This window comes from Myotis lucifugus, unplaced genomic scaffold (genome assembly GCF_000147115.1).
Source record: "Myotis lucifugus unplaced genomic scaffold, Myoluc2.0 scaffold_311, whole genome shotgun sequence".
In the NCBI taxonomy this organism is placed as follows: Eukaryota; Metazoa; Chordata; class Mammalia; order Chiroptera; family Vespertilionidae; genus Myotis; species Myotis lucifugus.
In genome coordinates, this window is record NW_005871359.1 from 274,225 (window position 1) to 294,581 (window position 20,357).

General features: G+C 60.4%; 2 protein-coding genes across 2 annotated transcripts in view; one reads left to right on the top strand and one right to left on the bottom strand.

Moving 5' to 3' along the window:
• The window catches only part of SSBP4 (single stranded DNA binding protein 4), a 25,584-nt gene extending 18,354 nt beyond the window's left edge, over window positions 1-7,230 (top strand). Inside the window, exons 2-18 of the mRNA XM_023763995.1 lie at window positions 3-22; window positions 335-396; window positions 485-569; window positions 3,596-3,685; window positions 4,164-4,229; window positions 4,442-4,501; window positions 4,592-4,652; window positions 4,805-4,872; window positions 4,947-5,014; window positions 5,275-5,320; window positions 5,405-5,440; window positions 5,524-5,578; window positions 5,662-5,732; window positions 5,808-5,886; window positions 6,251-6,279; window positions 6,390-6,497; window positions 6,870-7,230. Coding sequence (XP_023619763.1) covers window positions 3-22; window positions 335-396; window positions 485-569; window positions 3,596-3,685; window positions 4,164-4,229; window positions 4,442-4,501; window positions 4,592-4,652; window positions 4,805-4,872; window positions 4,947-5,014; window positions 5,275-5,320; window positions 5,405-5,440; window positions 5,524-5,578; window positions 5,662-5,732; window positions 5,808-5,886; window positions 6,251-6,279; window positions 6,390-6,497; window positions 6,870-6,899 — 1,034 coding nt within the window. The 3' untranslated portion in view covers window positions 6,900-7,230. The remainder of the gene's footprint in view (window positions 1-2; window positions 23-334; window positions 397-484; window positions 570-3,595; window positions 3,686-4,163; window positions 4,230-4,441; window positions 4,502-4,591; window positions 4,653-4,804; window positions 4,873-4,946; window positions 5,015-5,274; window positions 5,321-5,404; window positions 5,441-5,523; window positions 5,579-5,661; window positions 5,733-5,807; window positions 5,887-6,250; window positions 6,280-6,389; window positions 6,498-6,869) is intronic.
• Window positions 7,231-7,421: 191 nt separating this feature from the next.
• LOC102434115 overlaps window positions 7,422-20,357 on the bottom strand; it is a 69,119-nt gene continuing 56,183 nt past the window's right edge. The window contains 14 exon segments of the mRNA XM_023763988.1: window positions 7,422-7,726; window positions 7,853-7,947; window positions 7,949-8,071; window positions 8,159-8,272; window positions 8,352-8,516; window positions 8,636-8,851; window positions 8,933-9,082; window positions 9,265-9,458; window positions 9,551-9,683; window positions 9,927-10,088; window positions 10,195-10,323; window positions 16,441-16,485; window positions 17,664-17,835; window positions 18,094-18,160. Of these exon segments, the coding sequence (XP_023619756.1) occupies window positions 7,540-7,726; window positions 7,853-7,947; window positions 7,949-8,071; window positions 8,159-8,272; window positions 8,352-8,516; window positions 8,636-8,851; window positions 8,933-9,082; window positions 9,265-9,458; window positions 9,551-9,683; window positions 9,927-10,088; window positions 10,195-10,323; window positions 16,441-16,485; window positions 17,664-17,835; window positions 18,094-18,160 (1,952 nt within the window). The 3' untranslated portion in view covers window positions 7,422-7,539.

The following is a 20,357-nucleotide window of genomic DNA, read 5'->3' on the forward strand; positions in this document are numbered from 1 at the left end:
AGCACAGACCTTTCTGTCTGAGGTAAGCGGGCCCTGCCTGTACCCTGCCCCAGGGTCCTCTCCTCCCGGCTCCTGTCGGGGCTCCAGTGGTGGCCCCGCTGAAGGCCCTGGGAACTGAGGGCTGGGGTGGGTCAGGCTCGGCGGCTGGCATAGAGGCGTCTGTCTGCCCATCTGAGGACCTGCTTTTCGCTCCTCTGCCCTTGTTGTACCCGTTGTCCCTTCCCAGCCACCTTGCTCTGGACCGCTGGTCCCTGGCCCGTGCTCCCTGCCTGAGGTGGGTTGGCGGGTCTAGCAGACTGGGCAGCGGCTCCTCACCTGCCTTCCTTCTGTGCAGATCCGATGGGAGAAGAACATCACGCTGGGGGAGCCCCCAGGTTTCCTGCATTCCTGGTGGTGGTGCGTGTGGGGCTGGCGTGGGCAGGCGTTGGAGGGGGGTGAGTGGGGGGGGGCATGTGGGAAACCATCATCTCCCTGCCGCCCGCAGCGTGTTCTGGGACTTGTACTGCGCAGCGCCCGACCGCAGAGAGGCATGTGAGCACTCAAGCGAGGCCAAGGCCTTCCAGGACTACGTGAGTCCCGCCCCAGGGACCCGGCACGGGCAAGGCGGCGGGCCTGGGGCCTGGGGCCTGGGGGGGATGGGAGGGGCGCGTGGCCTGTGGGTTTGCTTAGGAGGGCTGAGAGCCTGGGTTCCTGTGTCCTCCGCTGGGCCTCCGGTCACTCACAGGGAGGCTCATTCCACTGCACTGGAGCCCCCACACCTTCCTGAGGCCAGTCCCTCCTCGTCCTCTTCACTTGAGTCCCTGGTCCAGGCTAGACAGACGGTAGCTCCTGCCTCCACCACCACCTGTCCCTGCCACCCCGGCCTTTCTGAGCCTCCTGAGGTAGGAGCCTAGCCAGGGTTTCGGGGGTTTAGCTGACACCACCCAGGACACTTCCTGACCTTGTTCTGTGACTGGGGCTGCTAACTCACCGCTTTGGCCTCAGTTTCCCTCTTGGTTGATGGGGGGAGGGGCAGCACCAGAGGCCTGTTTACTAGTAGAGAGCCTGGGAGGAGGAGTGACATGAGGGGGTGGGTGGCATCCCCTCTGCCTTTATCCTCTTCGCCCTGGCCCCTCAGAGAGGTCAAGGGCAGACCAGGGAGGTCTTGAGGTCAGCTGGCCCTGCCTCTCCACCCTGCCTAGGCTGTGGGCCCAAGGGCCAGGCAGGGGCTCAGCCAGCTTCCGAGGGAGGTACAGCTCCAGGCTATTTCCCCCTTTCTGCCCCCTCCTCCTGTGCACCCAGCTGGTGCCCTCACCTCTTCCCCTCAGGCCTCCCAGGGTGTAGCTGCCCCCACCTCTCTCTTTGCAATGGCACTTCAACCCAGGGCTCTGCAGGGCCGGGGTGCAAGAGGGTTAGGGGTTCACATGTCCCGGAAGTTGCCCCACGTACACTGTATGTGTGTGCATGGAAGCCGGGGTCCCTGCTTTCGCCCTCATCGAATCCCTCTGTGCATTTGTTGTCCCAGTTCTGCCAGACCTGGGGCTCAGGGGTGCCTGGAGCTGTGTCCCTCCTTGTGCCTCTTCGTTGTCCCTGGGGCCATTCCCCTCACGGCCCTGCCCCCCCCCCGAGTCTGATGACTTCTGGGGCCTCCTGGGAGGACGAGACACTAGGGTTCCACATTCGTGTGCGTGTGCTTCCCTGTGCGCACGTTACCATGGCAGCAGGGCGCCTGGGGGAACCCGTGTAGGCACAGCAGTGGGTGTGCGGAGGGTGATGGGTCCCTGCAGCTCCCACTCTAGTTGGAGACATCTTGCCTGCCCTCCTAGGAGGCCTCCAGCCCTCCCCCCCCCACTCCCCACCCCCGCCAGGCCATTTGAGCATTTCCAAGAAATGCCAGCACACTGACCTAGTCATGGTGGCAATGCTGGCTGGGTGCTTTTGGGTGAATGATTGATGCAGGGGACCCAGGGGAGGCTAAGTATTAACCCTTCAGGGCCTAGAGTTGGGGAGCCACAGGGGTGCGGGGTACACCATACCTTCCCCCTCGTGGTCCTGAGTTCTGCTTGCAGCCTTCCAACCGCCTCCGCCCTCTCCTCCCTGACCAGGAACTGCTCTGGCGCCTGCTGTGCCTATTGGGTAGGCAGTGTGGGTGGACAGACCCAGAGCACAGAATGTGTCCCCCTACAGCCCCCAAAGCGGTGCCTGCCAGAGTAGCTGCTGCCGGCTGTTGGGCTGTGTGCTTGTGCGGTAGTGGGGTGGCGGCAGGGGGCCCCAGGGGCTGAGAGCTTTGTCTCCCCCACCCCTACCCTCTGGGTTGCTTGGGCTTTCAGATGAGTGACTGTGCTGGGCCTGGGTACGCCCTTCGCCACTGTAGGTCTGGGGAGGCTCTCCCAGTCCCCCAGCCTGGGGCCTGGGCAGGGGTCCTTTGGAGGCAGACCTTTGAGAAGGAGCAGGAAGGGTGCCAGGCTGCAGTTTCGTTTAGGGAGGGGCGTGTCTTCAGGAGCCCCTTGCCCCACTCCTGTACGGCAGGGTTAGTGCTGAATTCTGAGCCCGAATGGCTGCCGTTCCACAAATTCCTGAGAACCCTGGTGTTGGCTTGTGCAGCCTCAGGAACAGCAGTGATGAAGACAGACTCTCCCCTTCCTCCTGGGACTTGGGGGGGGAGGATGGATGATGCAGACAGGAGAGGAGGGGCCCCCAGAAAAGTGCTCGCCACTCAGTGCCCTTCCCTATCCTTTGATGTGTCCCCTCTGCCCTATAGACTAGCCTTCCATTCCCCCCACCCCCCCCGCTCTGTGGGCCCCCAAAAGCTGACAAGCCTGACCAGAGGAAGTGACTTGTCAGCCTGCCCCCTGCATTTCTGCCCTTGGCCCACAAGATAATGCCCCTCTAGCACCTGGCCTTCTCCCCTCCTCCATCTGAAGAGAGGTTGGGGGCCTGGAAACTGTACCCAGAGAGCCCAGTTCTTCTGGGGGGGCAGGGGGCGTGGTCTGCACAGCTGCTCTGAGGAGGAACCCTGGGGAGGGAGTTTCATCTTCAAGCTGTTGACTGACTTTTTGTCTGTTTATTTGGCGTATGTTGGGTGGAGCTGGGGGTCCAGCTAAGCTGCCTCGCCAGCCAGGAGGACACCAAGTGTGCTGGGAAGGGCCTGGGGCAGGTAGGGGATGGTGCCCCTACCAAGTGGAGCTGGATTCAGATGGAAAGCATCAGCCTGGATCCCTGAGTGCACGCCAGTCCTGGGTGGTGACGTTTTCCGACCTCCACATTCCTCAGCTTGGGGACTCGGGGTTGGGAATCTCTGGATCCCTGTCCTCCTTCATGAGCTGTGTGGGCTCAGCCGGGCTCGGCCCTGACCGCCTCCAGGTTTTCAGGTGCAGCAAGGAGGCAGAGCCTCTTCGAGGCCACCCAGCAAGTCAGAGTCTGTGGACTTGTTAGGGTGTTAAACTGGGGCGGGAACAGGGGCAGCTGTTCTGTCTCCTAGGACCCCAGCCGTCCCCCCCTGCGTGGACAGAGGGTCCGATGGCCTGGGTGCCCTGTTCTGTGGGATTGGCTACTTGCTGAGGGAACGCTGGGGCAGAACTGGCCTGACTACACCTCATGTCTCCCCGCCCTGCAGAGCGCTGCCGCTGCCCCCAGCCCTGTGATGGGGAGCATAGCCCCCAGCGATGCAATGGCAGCTGGCCCCATGGCACCTGGCTTCTTCCAGGTACAGCCAGGGCTGGGGCCCTTGTCCCCCTGACTCTGGGTGCACATGTGTCAGAGAATGACAGGCACAGGTGCTGATGGGTGTGGGTCCCACTTCGGGAGAAACCCTGAGGCAGGCAGGCTGGACCTGGTTGGGAAGGTTGCAGCGGGGATGCCCGTACGGGCCTTGGTGGGGCTAGCGAAGGAGGGGCTGCAGGGTTTGAGCCCCAGGGCAGGAAGGACGGGATCTCTGCCCACTAGACTGTGTGTGTACATGCCAGGGTGCCTGGGCCCCCAGAGCGTGGCTCTCTGAGCCACAGGTCCCTCCCGTGACCCCTCCTGGAGGGGACATCCCCAGCCTGCAGATGGGTGAATGGCCCACCCTCCCACCTCCATGGCTCTCCACTGCCCCTCCTTGCCCAGACTTAGCAGGGCCTCAGGAAACAGTAGAGCTTCGGGTGACTTAGCGCTTCCCAACCCACCTGGTTCTGTCCTCCTAGGGCCCCCTGGGCTCCCAGCTGCCCCCCCACAACCCCAACACCCCCATGATGGGGCCTCACATTCAGGTAAGGACTTGTGACACCCCTGTCCCTTTGCCCATGCACATCCCGCTCCTCCGCTCACACACACCGGGAGCTAGCCACTAGGGTTTGTTGGCTAGGCCTGGAGATGGGGTAAGTCAGGCTCTGGGTCTGGGCACAGCAGGAACCAGGTAGCTTTGGGGGGGCAGGGGTGAGTGGGTAGGGGGCGGTGCTGACCCCTGGCCCACTTCTTCCAGCCCTTCATGTCACCGAGGTTCTCAGGGGGCCCCCGGCCCACCCTGCGGATGCCGAGTCAGGTGAGAGGGAAGGCAGACGGAGGAGGGGGCGTGGCAGGAGCCAGGTGGGGAAGGGCACCCACACTCATGGCTGCCGTGTCCCTTTTGCAGCCTCCTGTGGGCCTACCTGGCTCCCTCCCGGGTGCCATGGACCCCTCCCCGCGTGTGCAGGGTGAGTAGAGAAGCACCCGCTGGTGTTCACCATCAGGACCCCAGCTTTCACGCTCCATCCCTGCTGCCTCACTGTGCACTCCCCTCCCCCAGGTGTGTGTCCACACTGCGGAGTGGTCCCAACCTGAGCCACCTCCCTTTGCTCCCACCCAGGGCATCCGAGCATGGGCCCGATGCAGAGGGTGACTCCTCCACGGGGCATGGCCAGCGTTGGGCCCCAGGTAAGGGGTGGGCCCAGGGGGGCTCCAGGGGCTCTCCCGTCTTGGCCTGTACTCAGGGCCCTTTCCCCTCACAGAGCTATGGAAGTGGCATGCGGCCCCCACCCAACTCCCTCGCTGGCCCAGGCCTGCCCACCATGAACATGTAAGGCCCTAAAGGGACCCCTGGAGTCTGCCCATGGGGGCCACCACCCAGCTTCTTGGGCTGGATCGGCACAACAGCCTGGGATATTGTTTATTCCACTGTTGGGTGGGAAAACTAAGGCCCGAAGGCCAGTGAGTGATGGGTTGGCATTTTCAAGTGGTTAGCACTCAGTCAACATCTGCCGTTTCGGGGGCCCAAGGTGTGGGGCGGGGAGGAGTCCTGCTTGTCCAGCTCTAGGCTCCATCTACCATCTCTGATAGGGGCCCCGGAGTGCGTGGCCCATGGGCCAGCCCCAGTGGCAACTCGGTGAGTCGGGGAGTGGGGCAGTGGGTAGGGTGCGGGGTGTGGGGGGACCGTGGGCGGACTGCTCACAGCTGCCTCTCTCCCTAGATCCCCTATTCTGCCTCCTCCCCTGGCAGCTACACGGTGAGTGGGGTCCGGGGCCAACACTGGATCACTCAAGGGCGGCAGTAGGGCCTTCCTAATGTTCTGTCTGCCTCTACATGCAGGGACCTCCAGGAGGCGGTGGGCCCCCTGGCACACCCATCATGCCCAGCCCTGGAGGTACTAGGGCCTGGGTGGCGAGGGGACGGGTGTGCTTGAGGGAGGCCTCTCACATCCAGGCCTTCATGCCTCGTCTTCCCCAGACTCCACCAACTCCAGCGAGAACATGTACACCATCATGAACCCCATGGGGCCAGGCGCGGGCAGGGCTAACGTAAGTGCGGAGTTGTGGGGTAGAGGCTGCTCTGGTGGCAGCTGGCCAGAGTCCCACACCACCCCTCTGCCACAGTTCCCACTGGGCCCAGGCCCGGAGGGCCCTATGGCAGCCATGAGCACGCTGGAACCTCACCACGTGAACGGATCTCTGGGTGAGTAAGCGCCTGGGAACCACCCCCCACAGGCGGCCTTGCTAGCCTCATGCTCTCACTGAGTGCCCCCCCCCATTCCTCCACCTGTGTTCCTTGTAGGGGCATCAGGTGGCGCCCTGAGCTTCCTGGGCGACTCAGTGCTTGGGCTGCACTGGGTGAGGGTCCAGTAACTAAACCGTGGGGACACCTGGCTACCAGCACTGACACCCCTTCAGGCCCTCCTTCCAGACCCCCAGTGGGCTGAGCTGAGGGATTGGGTGTAGCCTGGGGGGGGCGGGGGCAGGGAGGTGGAGTTCAGGGAAAGGTCCGTGGACCCCCGGCTCAGACGCTGAGCCCTGTGTCCCCTTGTGTCTATCGTCCACAGGCTCAGGCGACATGGACGGGTTGCCGAAGGTGAGGGGCCACGCTCAGGCATAGCTGGGGTGTGGGGCGGCCGCGCAGGGGACCTGGCGGCGGTGGTGGGGTCAGGACTGGAGTCTGGCGCTGACTGCGGCTGCCCCCAGAGCTCCCCTGGCGCCGTGGCCGGCCTGAGCACTGCCCCCGGCACCCCGCGGGATGACGGCGAGATGGCGGCCACCGGGACTTTCCTGCACCCATTCCCGAGCGAAAGTGTAAGCGACTGCGTCGACTCCCCCCCTGCAGCGGCGTCGGGCCGGAGGGGCCTGGCGGGCAGGCCCCGGCGGGGCGGCCGGGGGGCCAGAGCAAGACCGTGACCGCGGCGGGCCAGGTGGGGGGGCGGCCGCGGCATCCTTTCCCTTCCCCCTTCCCGTCCTGCCCTGGTCTCACATGCCTACCCTGCCCCCACCCTGTGACCCACGCCCCAGGGTGGCCTCACCTCCCTAACGTGGACTCCTGCTCCTTACCCCGCTCCACCTGTGCCCCACCCAGTCCATTTGTCCCTTCTTCCTGGGGGGCGGGTCCCAGCCTAGGCGGGAGCTGAGCCCCCCCCTCCCCCTTGCGCGCCACCCCTCGTCTCTCCGCAGTACTCGCCTGGGATGACCATGAGCGTGTGATGGGGCAGCAGCCCCTTGCCCAGTGCTGGCCGCCTCCTCTGCCCAGAGCCCCTGCCAAGGGCCAGGGGCTTGGGTGGTCTGCAGGGGGAGGGTCTGAGGTCACACCTCGGGCAGCTGGACTCCTGGTCAAGGCTTGGAGGCCCCGCATGAAGGACTCATTTTATTAAAAACAAAAACGCAAGGACCTCAGAGATGCTCTTTTCTGTATGGGCTCGACCCCCACCCTCATCCGTTTCTACTTTGTCCTGGGGGACTCCTCTGGACCTCCTTTCCCCTGGGCAGTAAGGGGTGAGCACCCATCAATAAATGTAACTTGTTTTGGTTTTTGGTATCTGGTCTCAAGATTACTTCATTGTGGCTTGTAGCCACATCCTTCACTCTGGGATTTCAGCCCCACCTTCAGGGGGGTTCTGGAAGGTCCCTGAGGATTGGGAGAAGTTTTGAAGGGTAGTTGAGAGTCTTTACCAGGTGAAAAGTTGGGGGATGGATAGGGTTAGGTCAAAGTCCCCCAAGACCCACAGGTGTAGCTGATACTGGCAATGTCTTTATTGTCTTTGGGAGGCCGGGAAGGGTGGATGCAGAGGGGCAAAGGGGTAGGAGTTGCTGGGAGCTGTATGGCCACTGCCTCAGGTGGTGTGCATCAAGGTGCCTCAACCTGCGAGTGCCCGTTGGCATCACCAGTACAGTTGTTGGAGGCCGACGGTGCCAATTCTTTCTTGGAAGACTCGAGGCAGGCACTGGCCACATGCCTCATGTGCTTGAGGCTGGGGCGTTCCAGCTTGTGCTCCAGAAGCATGTGGTTCTGCGGCGGAAGCCCCACGCAGGCCCTGGAGGATGGAGGGGCTTCAGCAGGGCCTCCGATCCTTAGGACCCTGTGAGCAGCCTGGCCCCGAATGAACATAGGACCAAGGTCCCCCCCCCGCCCCCCATGGGCTCCCCCAGGTGGGGCACACCTGAAGATGTTCTCGATGCAGCTGCGCTGTCGGAAGAGTGAGTTGACCACAGGGCTGCCTGGTGGAGCCAGTGGTGCCTTGAAGAGGAAAGCCAAGCAGGGACAGCACCGGGTGGAAGCCCTGCGGTTCCAGGTCTGAGTCGGTACAGAAGCTCACGCGCTGGCACAGTTCTGTCAGCAGCACCAGATCCAGCATGATGGGCGCGGCCAGAAGCGAGTCCTGTGGGGCCAGTGGGTGGTCAGGTGGTGGGTGGGTGTAGGCTGGTGGTGGGGGGGGTCCTCACTCCCGTCCCCACACATTCCACACCTCGCAGGTGTTGTGCAGCACCAGCGTGTTGGTGCCGCCCAGCATCAGCTCCGACGTGTACTCGTCCATTGCGCGTTTGCTGTCGCCCACATATGGCACATATTTGATAACCACCTGGGGGGCGGAACTGGGTCACATGGATTGCCCTCCTCCACCAGGTGCCCCCCCTCCCCACCGCCTGCACCCCACACACGCAGTGGTCAGGCTCCTCGCCGGGTGCATAGAGCACCGGGTTGCTCTGCACCATGTCGTCTACCACACTGCTCTTGGACACCTCCTTGGAGCGGAACTGCGGCGGCGCTGACAGGTTCTGCCCGTCATTGTTGCCCAGGTGGTTGTAGCTCACGATGGACATGGGCTGCAAGAACAAAGGACCATGAGGATGCTGCAGACCCCACACTGGAAGAGCAATTCAGGAGCCTGAAGCTCAGGATTAGACCCCACCCCCTGAACCAGGTCCCCCCCAGGCCTACCCACCTTGAGGCCGGAGCTGATAAGGAAGTCAACCAGCACAGACTTGACCTTGGTCTGGCCTGACTTGAAGTCATCTCCGCCCACAAACACACGGCGCTGCCAGGCGAGCTCGAGTGCGCCGGGCACCAGAGTGTTCTGTGGGGACCCATTGAGGAAGGCACAGCCCTCCAAGATGCTGGCCACAGCGAAGAGTGTGGAGGGTGACACCTCCAGACCTAGCTGTGGGCACAGGAAGACAGACAGTCAGTGGAGGGATCCTTGGGGCTGGCCCTGACCATGCTCCACTCTGGGTGCACCCACCTGAATGGTACGCAGCAGGTTTTCTGCGGTGTCATTGAGGCCTGGGACCAGTTCGCAGAAGCGCTCCGTGTTTGCTGTCCACAGCACAATGACTTTGTCCAGCCCCGCGCTGGACCGGAAGTCGCGGATGTCCCTTCGGATCTGCTCCAGCTAGGGAGCGGGGGAAGATAGTACAGATCCCCGGTGGAGGCCTGGGCTACTAACCTCCCCAAGTGCAAAGAGAGCCGGGACCCTCGGGATGGGGGCAGGGGGACAAAAGGAGGACAACGTGGGGTGAATGGGAAACAGGTGGCAGGGGGAGGGGCAAATGGTAGTGGGAGCAAGTGCTGCACCTGCTGCGCGCGCGTGCCAGGGATGAGGTTGTCCGCACGCGCGCTCTGGTTAGCTGCGATGAACTCTGGGATGTAGACGGAGGGCCTTGGGCGCAGGGTCTCCATGTGCGGCCACAGCTGTTCCTGCAGCCCCCAATCTAGCACCTTCGCGCGCCGCATGGCCTCGGCCAGATTCAGCGAAGATATGTCCCAGCCTGGGGGCGACCCTCAGGCTCATCCAGGTCCTACCGCTGGGCCCCTCCAGGCCCCGCCTCCCACCCGAAGCCCGGCCCAGGGCCCCGCCCACCATCGAACACCAGGTCGTCCGGCGACACCATAGGCAGCAGCGCGTGGAAGGGCACGAACACCTCTTTGCCTTCGGCGTCTAGGCCCAGGCTAACGGTGCCTGCTTGCGTCAGCGAGCCGTAGTAGTTGGCCTCCTGGGGGCAGCGGTGGAGGGTTGGGGGTGGGAACACAGTGGTAGGCGTGGTGTGAGCAAGCTAGGGCGGAAGCTACCCGCCCTCTGGAGGTACCTTTCCAGGGCCAGCCACCACCTTAGGCTCCGCTCCTTGGAGTCCCGCCCCCGTGGAAGCCCCTCCCCGTGGACCCATCCTCTCAGAGCCAATCTCCTGCTTGGACTCCAGCGGAGACCTAGCTCCCGCAGCACCCAATTCGACCCCCACCTTACGACCCGTGCGGGTGGGCCAGGACAGGCGCAGCCGATTGGCCAGCACGGCAGCGGTGAGCGTGGAGCCGTTGTTGCCGCCCCAGCCGACCAGCATGACCCCGAGCCGGGGCACCTGCCGGGCGGTCCGGAAGGTGAAGCGCGTGGTTGAGGGGTGTACCTGCGGGCGGGCAGTGCAGTGAGCCCAGAGCCGCAGACGTTGGGCCATCCCACCCCTCCTGGCTCTCTGGGTCCCCTAGCCCCCGGCTTCCCTGTCCCCAGCCCACCTTGAGGACGCCATCCTCGCGGCTGACGCTTGTCGTCCGGTACTCGTAGTGCGCCTCGATGGCCTCGGGGCTGTAGACCACGTCGGGGCTCTCGACCACAAACTGTGCTGCAGCCTCCATCGCAGCGAGCTGGGGGCAGGGGGTTGGCAGGAAGTCAGCGGGAACACGAGAACAAGCCGAGCGGACTTTATTTTCATATTATTGATTTGAGAGAGAGAGGAAGGGAGCGAGAGAAACATCGATTTGTTGTTCCACTTACGCATTCACTGATTGGTTCTTGTGTGGGCCCCGGCAGGGACCCGCAACCTTGGCGTGTGGGTACCACGCTCTAACTGGACCCGTACCCACCAGGGGCCCCACTCACCAGCGCAGTCTGTTGATTCCCTGGACCCGCACCCCATCTAGAGCCCCACTCACCGGCGCAGAGTCGGTTCAGACAGGCGGTGCGCTCAGGGCGCTCGAACTCTAAAGAAAAGAGCCGAGGCCCCGCCCTCACCCCGCCTCTCGCTCCTCCCGCGCTGGGGAGGGGGTGGGGGAGAGCCGGCAGTGGCCTTGGACTCGGGTTCGAGGCCCTACAGCGCACGGCCCAGGAGGCTATCATTCGTCCGCCCCGCCAGGCGCTGGCGGGCATTAACGTGGGCTATAGACCCCGGCCCCAGCACGGGGTGCGTGGATTCACTTCTCACCACAGCCTGTTAGGGAGCCCAGCCTCTTAGCTCCATTTCACAAAAGAGGACATTAAGGCTGCAGGGAGCACCAGGCACCAGTTACAAGACAGGGTTGCTGGGCCTATGAGGGTGGGTGTCCCTGGGTCCGAGATACTACTGGGAAAACTGAGGCAGAAGACTGAGCTAGGACTGTACCTCAAAGTCAGACACTCTTCCAGCCCAGGCTGCCTCCCCTTCCTTCCTCAGTAATAGCCAAGCACCAGGACCTCTGACAGGGCTCACGGGGAGTGGGGATGGGGGTCCTGGGACACCACGGTTCTGGTTCCCCAGCTGTAGCAGGACTTGGCAGGGCCAGGCTGGGGAGGGTGGCTGTTGGGTGGGTATGGGAGAAAAGGGAATGGGAAGGACCCAGTCAGCCAGCTGGGGAGGAGCTAGGCTTGCACACCACTGCATCCTGCTAGCACCGTGTGATAAGGGAGCGTGGGAACCTGGTGGGCAGGCGGGGGTTGCTCCCCCAGGAACTTTCCAAAACAAGCAGCCTCCTCTGGCTGAAAAGTTTCCACCACTGGAGTTGGCCCAAAAGGTGAATAGCTGGGAACATTCGCAGGAAACATGGTCAGGGCCTGATCTTGTGGGGATGGGGGGGTAGGGCTCTAAGACTGGCCCCAGGCTTTGCTCTCAAAGGGCCCCCCGTGTGGGGAAGTTGGTAATGGACTATAGCAGCAGTCGCCAACCGGTGGTCTGTGGACCACTGGTGATCCGTGAGGTCCGAAAGGTTGATGACCGCTGGACTAGAGCATCCCCAGCTGGAGGGAACTTGGAGGGAGGGCTGGTCAGGGCAGGCTGCCTGTGGGAGGTGGCTGCTAGGAGGGGTCTTCAGATCTGAAGACATCTCTTATCAAGAGATGTGAAGAGCTGCCCAGACAAAAACCTGGGGGAGTGCATTCAGGAGCAGATGAAAAGGCGGCTGGGGAGGGGAAGGAAGGTGGTGTGGGGAACCAAGGCAGACCTCAGGGCTGGGGACAGAGAATATGGTGTAAGTGTTTGGGTTTTGTCCCGGTTCCTAGGCAAAGCTTGAGTTTGATCAGTGGCCAGTGATTCCCTCAATCATACTTGTGTAATGCAGCATCCATAAACCCCCTAAACAGCGGAGTCTGGGTGAAAACATGAGGTGCTGGGGAGGTGGCACACAAAGCGGGCAGGGAAGCCCTGTGCTAGTCTCCATACCTTGCCCTTTGCATCTCCTCCCTTTGACTGTTGGAAGTGGTTTTCTGAACACTGTGAGCCATTCTAGAAAATTGCCAAACCTACGAGGGGTTGTCTGAAACCCCAATTTACAGCCAGTTGTTCAGAAGTATGGGTGGCTGGTGTCTGAAGTGGGGTGGGGGGCAGTCTTGTGGGACTGAGCAGCTTAAGCTGTGGGTGTGATGCCAGCCCCAGAAATTAACTACTGGACATCCAGTTGGAGTCAGAGGATCAGAGGGAGCTCGCACCTCCAGGCCAGATACGTCATGGGACTGTGCAGAGAGAAGAGAAATGCCCCAAGATGCAGCCCTGGGGAAGCCTAGCCAGTAGGAAGCTGGTGGGGCAGAGCAGGCCCAGGCGGGCTCCATGGAGGGGCAGTGCTGGGGTTAGCTGGAAACAGTTGGGACTATTCCTCACTAATAAGACTGCAAGGATTGCTGGGTATGCAACACCAGGTGAGTGCTGCCTGGAGGCAAGGTGGTGAGCAACTGGGGACCAGACCAGACCACTGTCTACACCAGAGACCAGTCTCCTGAGGGCAAGGACAGAGCTATCTTGATTACTGCTGAGTGCCAGTGCCTAGGGGAGCCTGGTACACAGGAGGGGCTGTGGGATCTGGGTGCTGGTGGGAGGACAATCAGGAATGTTATCCAGTAAGTGGCAAGAGGGGGTGGGGAGCATCAAGCCCTTCAGCCATGATATAGTCTCACCCGGCGGGTGGGAGGGACTGGACTCATGGTGTCCTTAGTTAGGAAGGATGGTCAGGGAACCAACTGCCTGAGGCTGCAGCACACTAAAGAGGTGATGGCCAGGGTGGCACCGGGCAATGTGGGGTGCTATGGGCAAGGTTGGCAGAGGGGGGGGGGTGGGCAGGTGTGACAGGACAGGACAGGACCAGAGGCAGGTGTCAGACTGGGCCTTGGGGTGTGGAGACAGGGACAACAATGTTCTCCCCTGGAAGAATGTGGCAGCCAGACCAGTGGGGAGAGGGTATACTCTGCCCTGCCGGGCCCACCTGACCTCGCCTTCCACACCCCTCGGATTCCTGAGCCTCCTCAGAACTCAGGCCAAGGTCGCTGGCCAGGGAGCCACCAGGGAGGCTGAGGCCTACATCCCTGACCCCTGGACATTAATCCTGGTCTTACTCTTTATCTGTTTTTCTCTCCCAAAATAAACGCCCCCTCCGACCCCCACTGTGTCCTTGGAGTCCAGGACCTCTGTCTTTGGCTCACCTGGAAAATGGGTCAAGGATGGCATCCCACTGTTGTCCTGGGCCTGTGGGGCTCCAATGGACCTCAGCATCGCTGTCCTCACTGGCGGCACAGGGAGTACCCCCGAGTGCCAGCCTAGGAGGAACTAACAATAAAGTTACTCACCACTGTTTTCATCCATCACAAGTTGTTTCCCCAAATGCTCCACTTACCCCATATGGTGCTGCTGGAGCCTGGGGGACCCCCTGCTTGACTCGGCCCACCCCATCCAGACTGCAGTTGCAGGGAGGGCAATGCCCGACTCAGACACCTGCTGTGGCTGCCCAGGGCCTCTGCCTTCCCAGCTTCTCCCGCTTCTCTTACCTGTGACCAGGCGGTCTTAGCCTCCTGCCCTGGCACCTGGAGGGCCCACTGCCTCAGGCCAGGCTCACCTGCTGGCAGCGGCTCAGGCAGGCTGTCTAGAATGCCTTCTCTACCCCATCACCATCGCCTGATCCCAGCCCAGCTCCACACAGGATCAGGGCCACCTGGCTGTGACAGACACACCAACACTTATGCAGCCTGGGCTGCTAGACTCAGTTCAGTGAAATTTATTGTAGGTTGAAAAATCAGCATTCACCTGTTTAGTGTACAAAAAGGACACTAGATCTTTAAGAAAATATTAGGAAACTGAAGACGTGGGTGCTTTTCAATTGTAACATTTTGGCAAAAGTGAAAAGTTCTTGTAAACACCAACTCCATGGCTCAAATAGTTTTCCTCCACAGTACAATATTAAAAAGAAATAACAGTATCAATAAGTTAAGACCATATTTAATCAGCTAGAACTTTTGTCCATCAACCCCCAAAGCACAAAACTTTTCTTAGCTTCATAATTCCTTAAAAGGAAGAAAAACAACAACAAAAAGAAAAGTCAATGGAGAGTCCTTTGACCAGGTTCCCAGGGCAGAGGGCTGGGCCTCCTTAAACATCCCTTGTCACCAGACTGCCTGTCCACACACACAGCTGTCTGCACAACGTGGGCTCCAGGGTCTGCTCAGCTCTTCGCCCACTATGTCCCAAATGAAAAATAACATAACAGCTAGTAAAACATGAAGGATGAGCTTCCTTGGTGCTGACACCCAGGGGCCCGTGGAAGGGACTGTTGGGTGGGCACAGTGCAGGTGTTCACCAGGGACCTGCTCTTTGGGAAACATCAGGAGACACCCCACAGCTTATACACAGCTATGCTTGTGAGCACTGCCGCTTTCCCTGTGGGGGTGTGGGTCACAGCCGTGTGCCACCCCACTGAAGGTGGCTCTGAATCTTATGTACAAACCTCAGACCCCACCACGCCCTGGTGCCCGGGGCTACACGCGCGCGCGCGCACACGCGCACACAGCTCCCCGATGCTCTGGAGGACACTATACTAGGCACAGTGACTAAGCAGCAATTGGGGTATCCATACAGCCTGTGCTCACTCTCGGAGGCCCCCTGACCTCACCAACCCCCAGCCCCTCCCTGAGTGCATACCCCATGGTAAGACCACCCCAGGACCCACAAGGGGACTGAGGAATGGAGTGAGGTCTCAACAGTACAACATAAAAAGCAGCAGCAAAGGGGAAATTGAGAACATGGAATAAAGTCCAGCACTGTTGCTGCATGATGAGCTTGTAGCACAGAGAACCCTAGTGCCCCAACAGCTGAGGGCCTGAAATAGAGGACAGGACAGGGGCTCCAGCAGCTGCTCTGGGGACCAGCTGGAGATCTCAAAATAGACCTGGGGGTTGACCTGCCCTGCACACCCCCTTAGAGAGAGCCCACCCTTGCTTGGGCCTGGAGAGCCTGGCCAGGCACTCAGCCAGAGCCCAGCATGGGAGAGGTGACCAAGGCCGATCCCCTGCCCAACTTTCCAATGGCATCTGTAATACTGCAGAAAGGACACAGGGCAGCGTCTAGACTCTGGGCGTCCAAGGAGGGGAGGCACAGGTTTAGAAAAAAGATGCTTTCTCTTTCATACAAAAATAGACTCAAGTCTCATGAGCAGTAGCTAAAAGTGGCTGTCTTTGTATAAAACTAGAAAAGGCAGGCAGGCCAGCCAAGTCTTCTGGTGAGAGGAAGCTGAAGCCCCTTGGGCTGTAGTCAGCGAAGAGGTGGGCTTCCGGAGGAGCTTGTCCTGGATGGGGGTTGCTCTGGAGGTATGGGGCTCAGGGATCGGGACACCCCACCTGGATCTGTGCCCTGCGGATGCCAGATCTGCAGGGCCTCCCCTGAAAGCCGGCGTTGCTGGCTCAGATAAACGTGTCTTCCTCGTGTTTATTTTGTTAAATAAAAATTTTCCCCTTTTTTTAGCTCTCCCCACCCCCAAAGCCCCAGCTCCCTTGCCATCCAGAAGGGTCAATCCAGGGAGGGCAAGCTCCTGCCCTATGGCTGGGGCTAGGGCCAAGGCTGCAGCTGCCGTTGGTCATACTCCGCAATGAGCCTCTTGATGTGGGCCAGCTTGCTGTGCAGGTACTCACACCGGTGCTTCTCCTGGCTGTAGTTGGTATTGGTCTGCAAAGAGCAGCAGGGTGAGCCAATCCTGCAGCCACTGGCATTCTGAAGCATGGCTGCCATGGGAGCTGTCCTGTGTGAAGATGCTAGTCTACCTGTCACCTCAGGCTGCCACTGCTCCTGCTTACAGGCCAGTGCCCACTGGGCAATGACAGGGACCCCTGCTCCACCTGGGGCCAGAGCCCTCGGCTGGCTTCCCTCCCCAGCCCCAGGCCCTACCCTGGGAAATGGGATTGTGGCCAGGATGCGGGTCAGAGGCAAGATCAGCAGAAACCTGGCTGCGCTAGGGCCTGGCTGGCAAGGAACCAGCTGGCATGCAGAGCACACACATGGTGATCCCACAGCTAGTGGCCTTCAGGAATAAAAGCTGGTATCACCCTGGCCAGGCATGGGCAAGGAGCTACCTCACATATCTCCAGGGATCCCAAGGAGAGGGCCCCGAGCCCAATTAGCAGCTGAAGCTGGGAACTTTGCCTCCTCTCCTTGCCTTTAGGGGCTGCTTCACCAAGCAGTGGGAGAGCGGGAGGGCGCTGCAGTACACGGAGAGAGGCTGCTCCCCACCCCCCACCCCCACCATGGGGTGGACATTTACCTTTTTGATTTTGCGATATTCCTGTAAAATCTGCCCACGAGTAGTCTACAGGAAAACAAAAGAAAACAATGACCTCACCTGCAGGAAGCTCCAAGTGAGGGGGGCGAGGTGCCTCCCTGATAACCCATGACCTGCATGTCACCACTGGCCTGGGGACAATAGCCTCCAGGTGGCCCTGAGGAGAGCTGACCTAAGTACAGAGGAAGGAGAGGCTGGGGGAAGGAAGCAGGACCAGGGGGCAAGGTGCAGGGGCCCAGCCTCAGGGACAAGGCAGCAAGTGGGAGGGGGCAAAGAGCAGGGTGATACCCTCCTTCCCTTGCACCTCAGCTGGCCTGTCCACTGTTCAAGGCTAAGCACAGAGGCCCCTGACCACCTGGGGATGCAGGGAGATGCTGGGGCATGTCCACATAGGAGCAAGAAGGAAGGAGGATTGCTATATCCTGAGGCCTCATCTGTCCCAGACCCTCAGGGTCCCCATCGCTCTTCCAATCAAGAGCCACCTCCTCTGGAAACCAAAGAGGCCTGGCCAATGGAGACAGACCCTGACCCCCGATTAATTAGGGTTGGCCCTGTAGTCAGGTGACAAGCTCTAAAAGGTGGCTCAAAAGGGAGGCTGGTGTTCTAGGGCTGGAGACCAAGACCCTCCCACTGCAGGGAGCTCCCACATGGGGCTAAGGGAGACCATGTGCCCTGCCATAAGTACAGGTGAAAGACCACAGGCACACTCCATCCCCTCCCACTTCCCACTGTGGCTCTGACGGTGCAGATGGGCCATGTGGTGCAGTGTGGCCTGGCCTTTCTCCTCCTGGCCAGGGTGTCCCGAATTGTGGGTAGTGGACTGCAGAGAGGATCTCAGACACTCTCACAGGCAGGACACAGGTGCTGCAACTCAATGCTCCCTGGCGTGGCCTTCCTGGCTGCTCTAAGTAGCATCCCTGCCTCCAGGGCTCATGTTCCACCTGCAGAGTTGATGCCAATGTCCCCACTGCAGGGGAGGCCAACTAGGCTGAGAGCCTTCTGGTTCCCATGGCAGAGCCCAGACCCAGGCCTGAACCAACTGACCAGCAAGGGACGGCCACCTGTCAGTCCATGAGGGGTCAAAATGCTGGCTCAGCCCCTCCCCACCAAGGAGGGCAGCAGATAGGTTTGGGGGCCGTGGGCTTAGCTGGACTGAGAGAAACAGACACATCTCCCCAGGGTAGGGTGCGGGCAGGGAGCTCTACCTCGTACTCCTCGGAGCCCTGGGAGAGCTGCCGGAGCTGGGCGTCCAGCTGCGTGAACCGCCGTGTGATCTGCTCAATGCGGGCGTGCAGGTCTCGGTACTCACTGTACTCGGCGTTGAAGTCGTTCTTGTAGCTCTGGCGCTGCTCTGAGGAGGAGATAGTGGCATATTTTCTGGAAAAGGGAGAGAACGGTGGGGCTCAGGGGCTGCTGTAGAGAGGCCGGAGTGCCTGTGGCTGCATAGCCAGCCACACCCAGGAAGAGCCTCACCCAAGCAGGAGCCTGGCCTAGCACAAGCCGAGGGGATGGAACTGGCACCCAGGGACTTGGACTTAGTCCTGCCACTGCTGAGCTGCAGGGCAGGGTGAGGAGGGGAAGGCAGGGGTGAAACTCCAGGGAGAAGAGGAGCGGCAGCCGAAAGGAAGTACTCACAGCAAGTAGTCTGGTGTCTCTGAAGTTGACGTGGGGACGCTTGAGCTGTTGCAGGTCCCATTTAAACCTACAAAGAGCAAACAAGATCTGCAAAAGGTTCAGGCTTCGTTGCCTGAAGGACATGGAAGGGACGGCAGAGAGGCAGTGAGAGACTGCAGGACCCTGCTGGACCCAGAACCTCTGCCCTTCCATCATGTGGGCATGTATGTTCTCAACCACAGCTGTGTAAGTGCAGAGCAACCAAGTCCCTGGGGTGTTTAGTCTCCAGCCATAAAGGAGAAAGAAAGATGGCCCCCAGGGAAACCATGAACCTGCCTGCACATCTCTCTGCTGACCGTGGTCTGAGCTTCACATGATGCTCCCATTCTTCCTACCAGACGACGGACTTTGGGACCCGAAGGGCAGCCCCAGTACAGGGCTGGGCTGGAGTCATGAAGGGGAACACCCTAGGTTGTCCTCGTGGTGGGGACTGAGGACAAGGGAACAAGGCCTGCCTGGACCATAGTCAACTGAAACTACAATCTAGTGTATCTACTCCCCCGTTTTTTTGAGATGAAGAGGTTTTATCACTTTGCGAGAGGAAAGCAGTTTGCCAAGCCCTCTCTTGGTTTCACACTTAGATGGTAGGCATCTGGGCACGAGGCCACCCTGCAGTACACCCCCACCTGCACCTGAGAATGTTATTTTTAACTAGAGGCCCAGTGCATGAATTTGTGCGTGGGTGGGGTCCAGCTGGCCTGCCTCAATCAGGGCCTATCAAGCCATCCCCTGGTCGAACTCCCGAATGGGGACAATTTGCGTATTAGCCTTTTATTATATAGGATGAGGCTATGCTCTCCCTAGACCGAAGCCTGATGAACATATATGTGAGGGTTTAGTCCACGTTCCCAGGACCCATGCCCAGCATAAGGCAGGCCTCTAGGGATGTTCTCCATTGAGGCTTGAACACCTTTGGGATCCTGCCTGTGGCTCTAACTCCTGCTGAAGTACTAGGCCTCCCTTGTAACAGATGAGGTGATTCCTGCCATGGAGCCTCAGTTTCACTGGCAACAACCCCCACAGCTGCTCCTCTACCCTCACCCCCATCTGTCCCCTTTCTTGACCCCCATCACTCCGTAGCTTCTCCTGTGCCTCCCAGGGACAGGGTCAAGGGGCTATGTCCATGAGTTCACACTGCAGACCCTAGAAAAAGGGCTTCCACCCTGCCCACAGGAGTCAGCGGGCCTGAGCTAAGCCCAAGCCACCCACCCAGCACACTGGCTGGCCCAGAAAGCCACCCTGAAGCCACAGGAGTGGTCCATGGCCTGATGCTCAGTTTGGGGGTGGGCACAGGTCCCAGGAGTGGCCTTAGCACAGGGTGATGATGAGGGTGGCCAGAGAGTAGCTCTGGGACGAATGGGGGCCATAGGCTAGGGCTGGGTGAACAGAGCCACTTGCCTGACAGGTGGAGGCAGTCGCACCTATCAGGTCAGAGGTAATCATTAGGTGGGGCTGGGACAACGGGGCCAGACTAGGGGTCAGTGCCATGCATAAGAGTGGGTTAAATCAATGCAGGAAGCTTCCTCAGGTGCTGGCCTGGATTCTTTCCAGAGTTTGGGGAGGGGCCTGGTGCCAGAGAACAATGCCACTGTTAAGGGAAGTATGCTTGCCTGCACATGCACAGCACATCCCGCACCCAGAGCGGCACAGGGTGAAGAGGGCTCTGGGTGGGCAGTGGGGGGCTCTGAGCCCGTCCATTATTGTTATCACTTGAGCCACCTGCAAGATGCAGGTCAAGATGATCATCAATGCCAGGCACAGCTTCTGGTGCTCAGCCACCCCTTTCCTCTTCCTGGGGGCATCTACTCCCCGGTTTGCCTGATTCTAAACCTGACTTTCTTCCTCAGCCTGGGGACTGGGTACGAGCTGCCTGGCCAACTCACAACAGGCAAGATCTGAGCCCCATGTGTGTGTGGGGCCAGCCTGGGCTGCAACTTTCTGGCCCCATTCTTCCTCCTTCCCAGGGCCCTGCCAGAGGCACAAGGGTCTTGCTTCTACCATTTGGGAGGACCAGGCTGCTGAGGGCCTGTCTCCCTGGCCAAGATGGGATCAGAAGGGCACGCAGGAGATCAGGCCACTTTCTCTCAGTCTGTCTACCCAGATGGTGGGAAGCCCAGTGGCACAGCAGGGCCAAGAGGAACCCAGAGGTCTGACCCTGTGTCTGCTAGGACTTGCCCTCCAGCCACAGGGAGGGACTGTAGCAGAATTTCTGGAGGGCAGTCAAA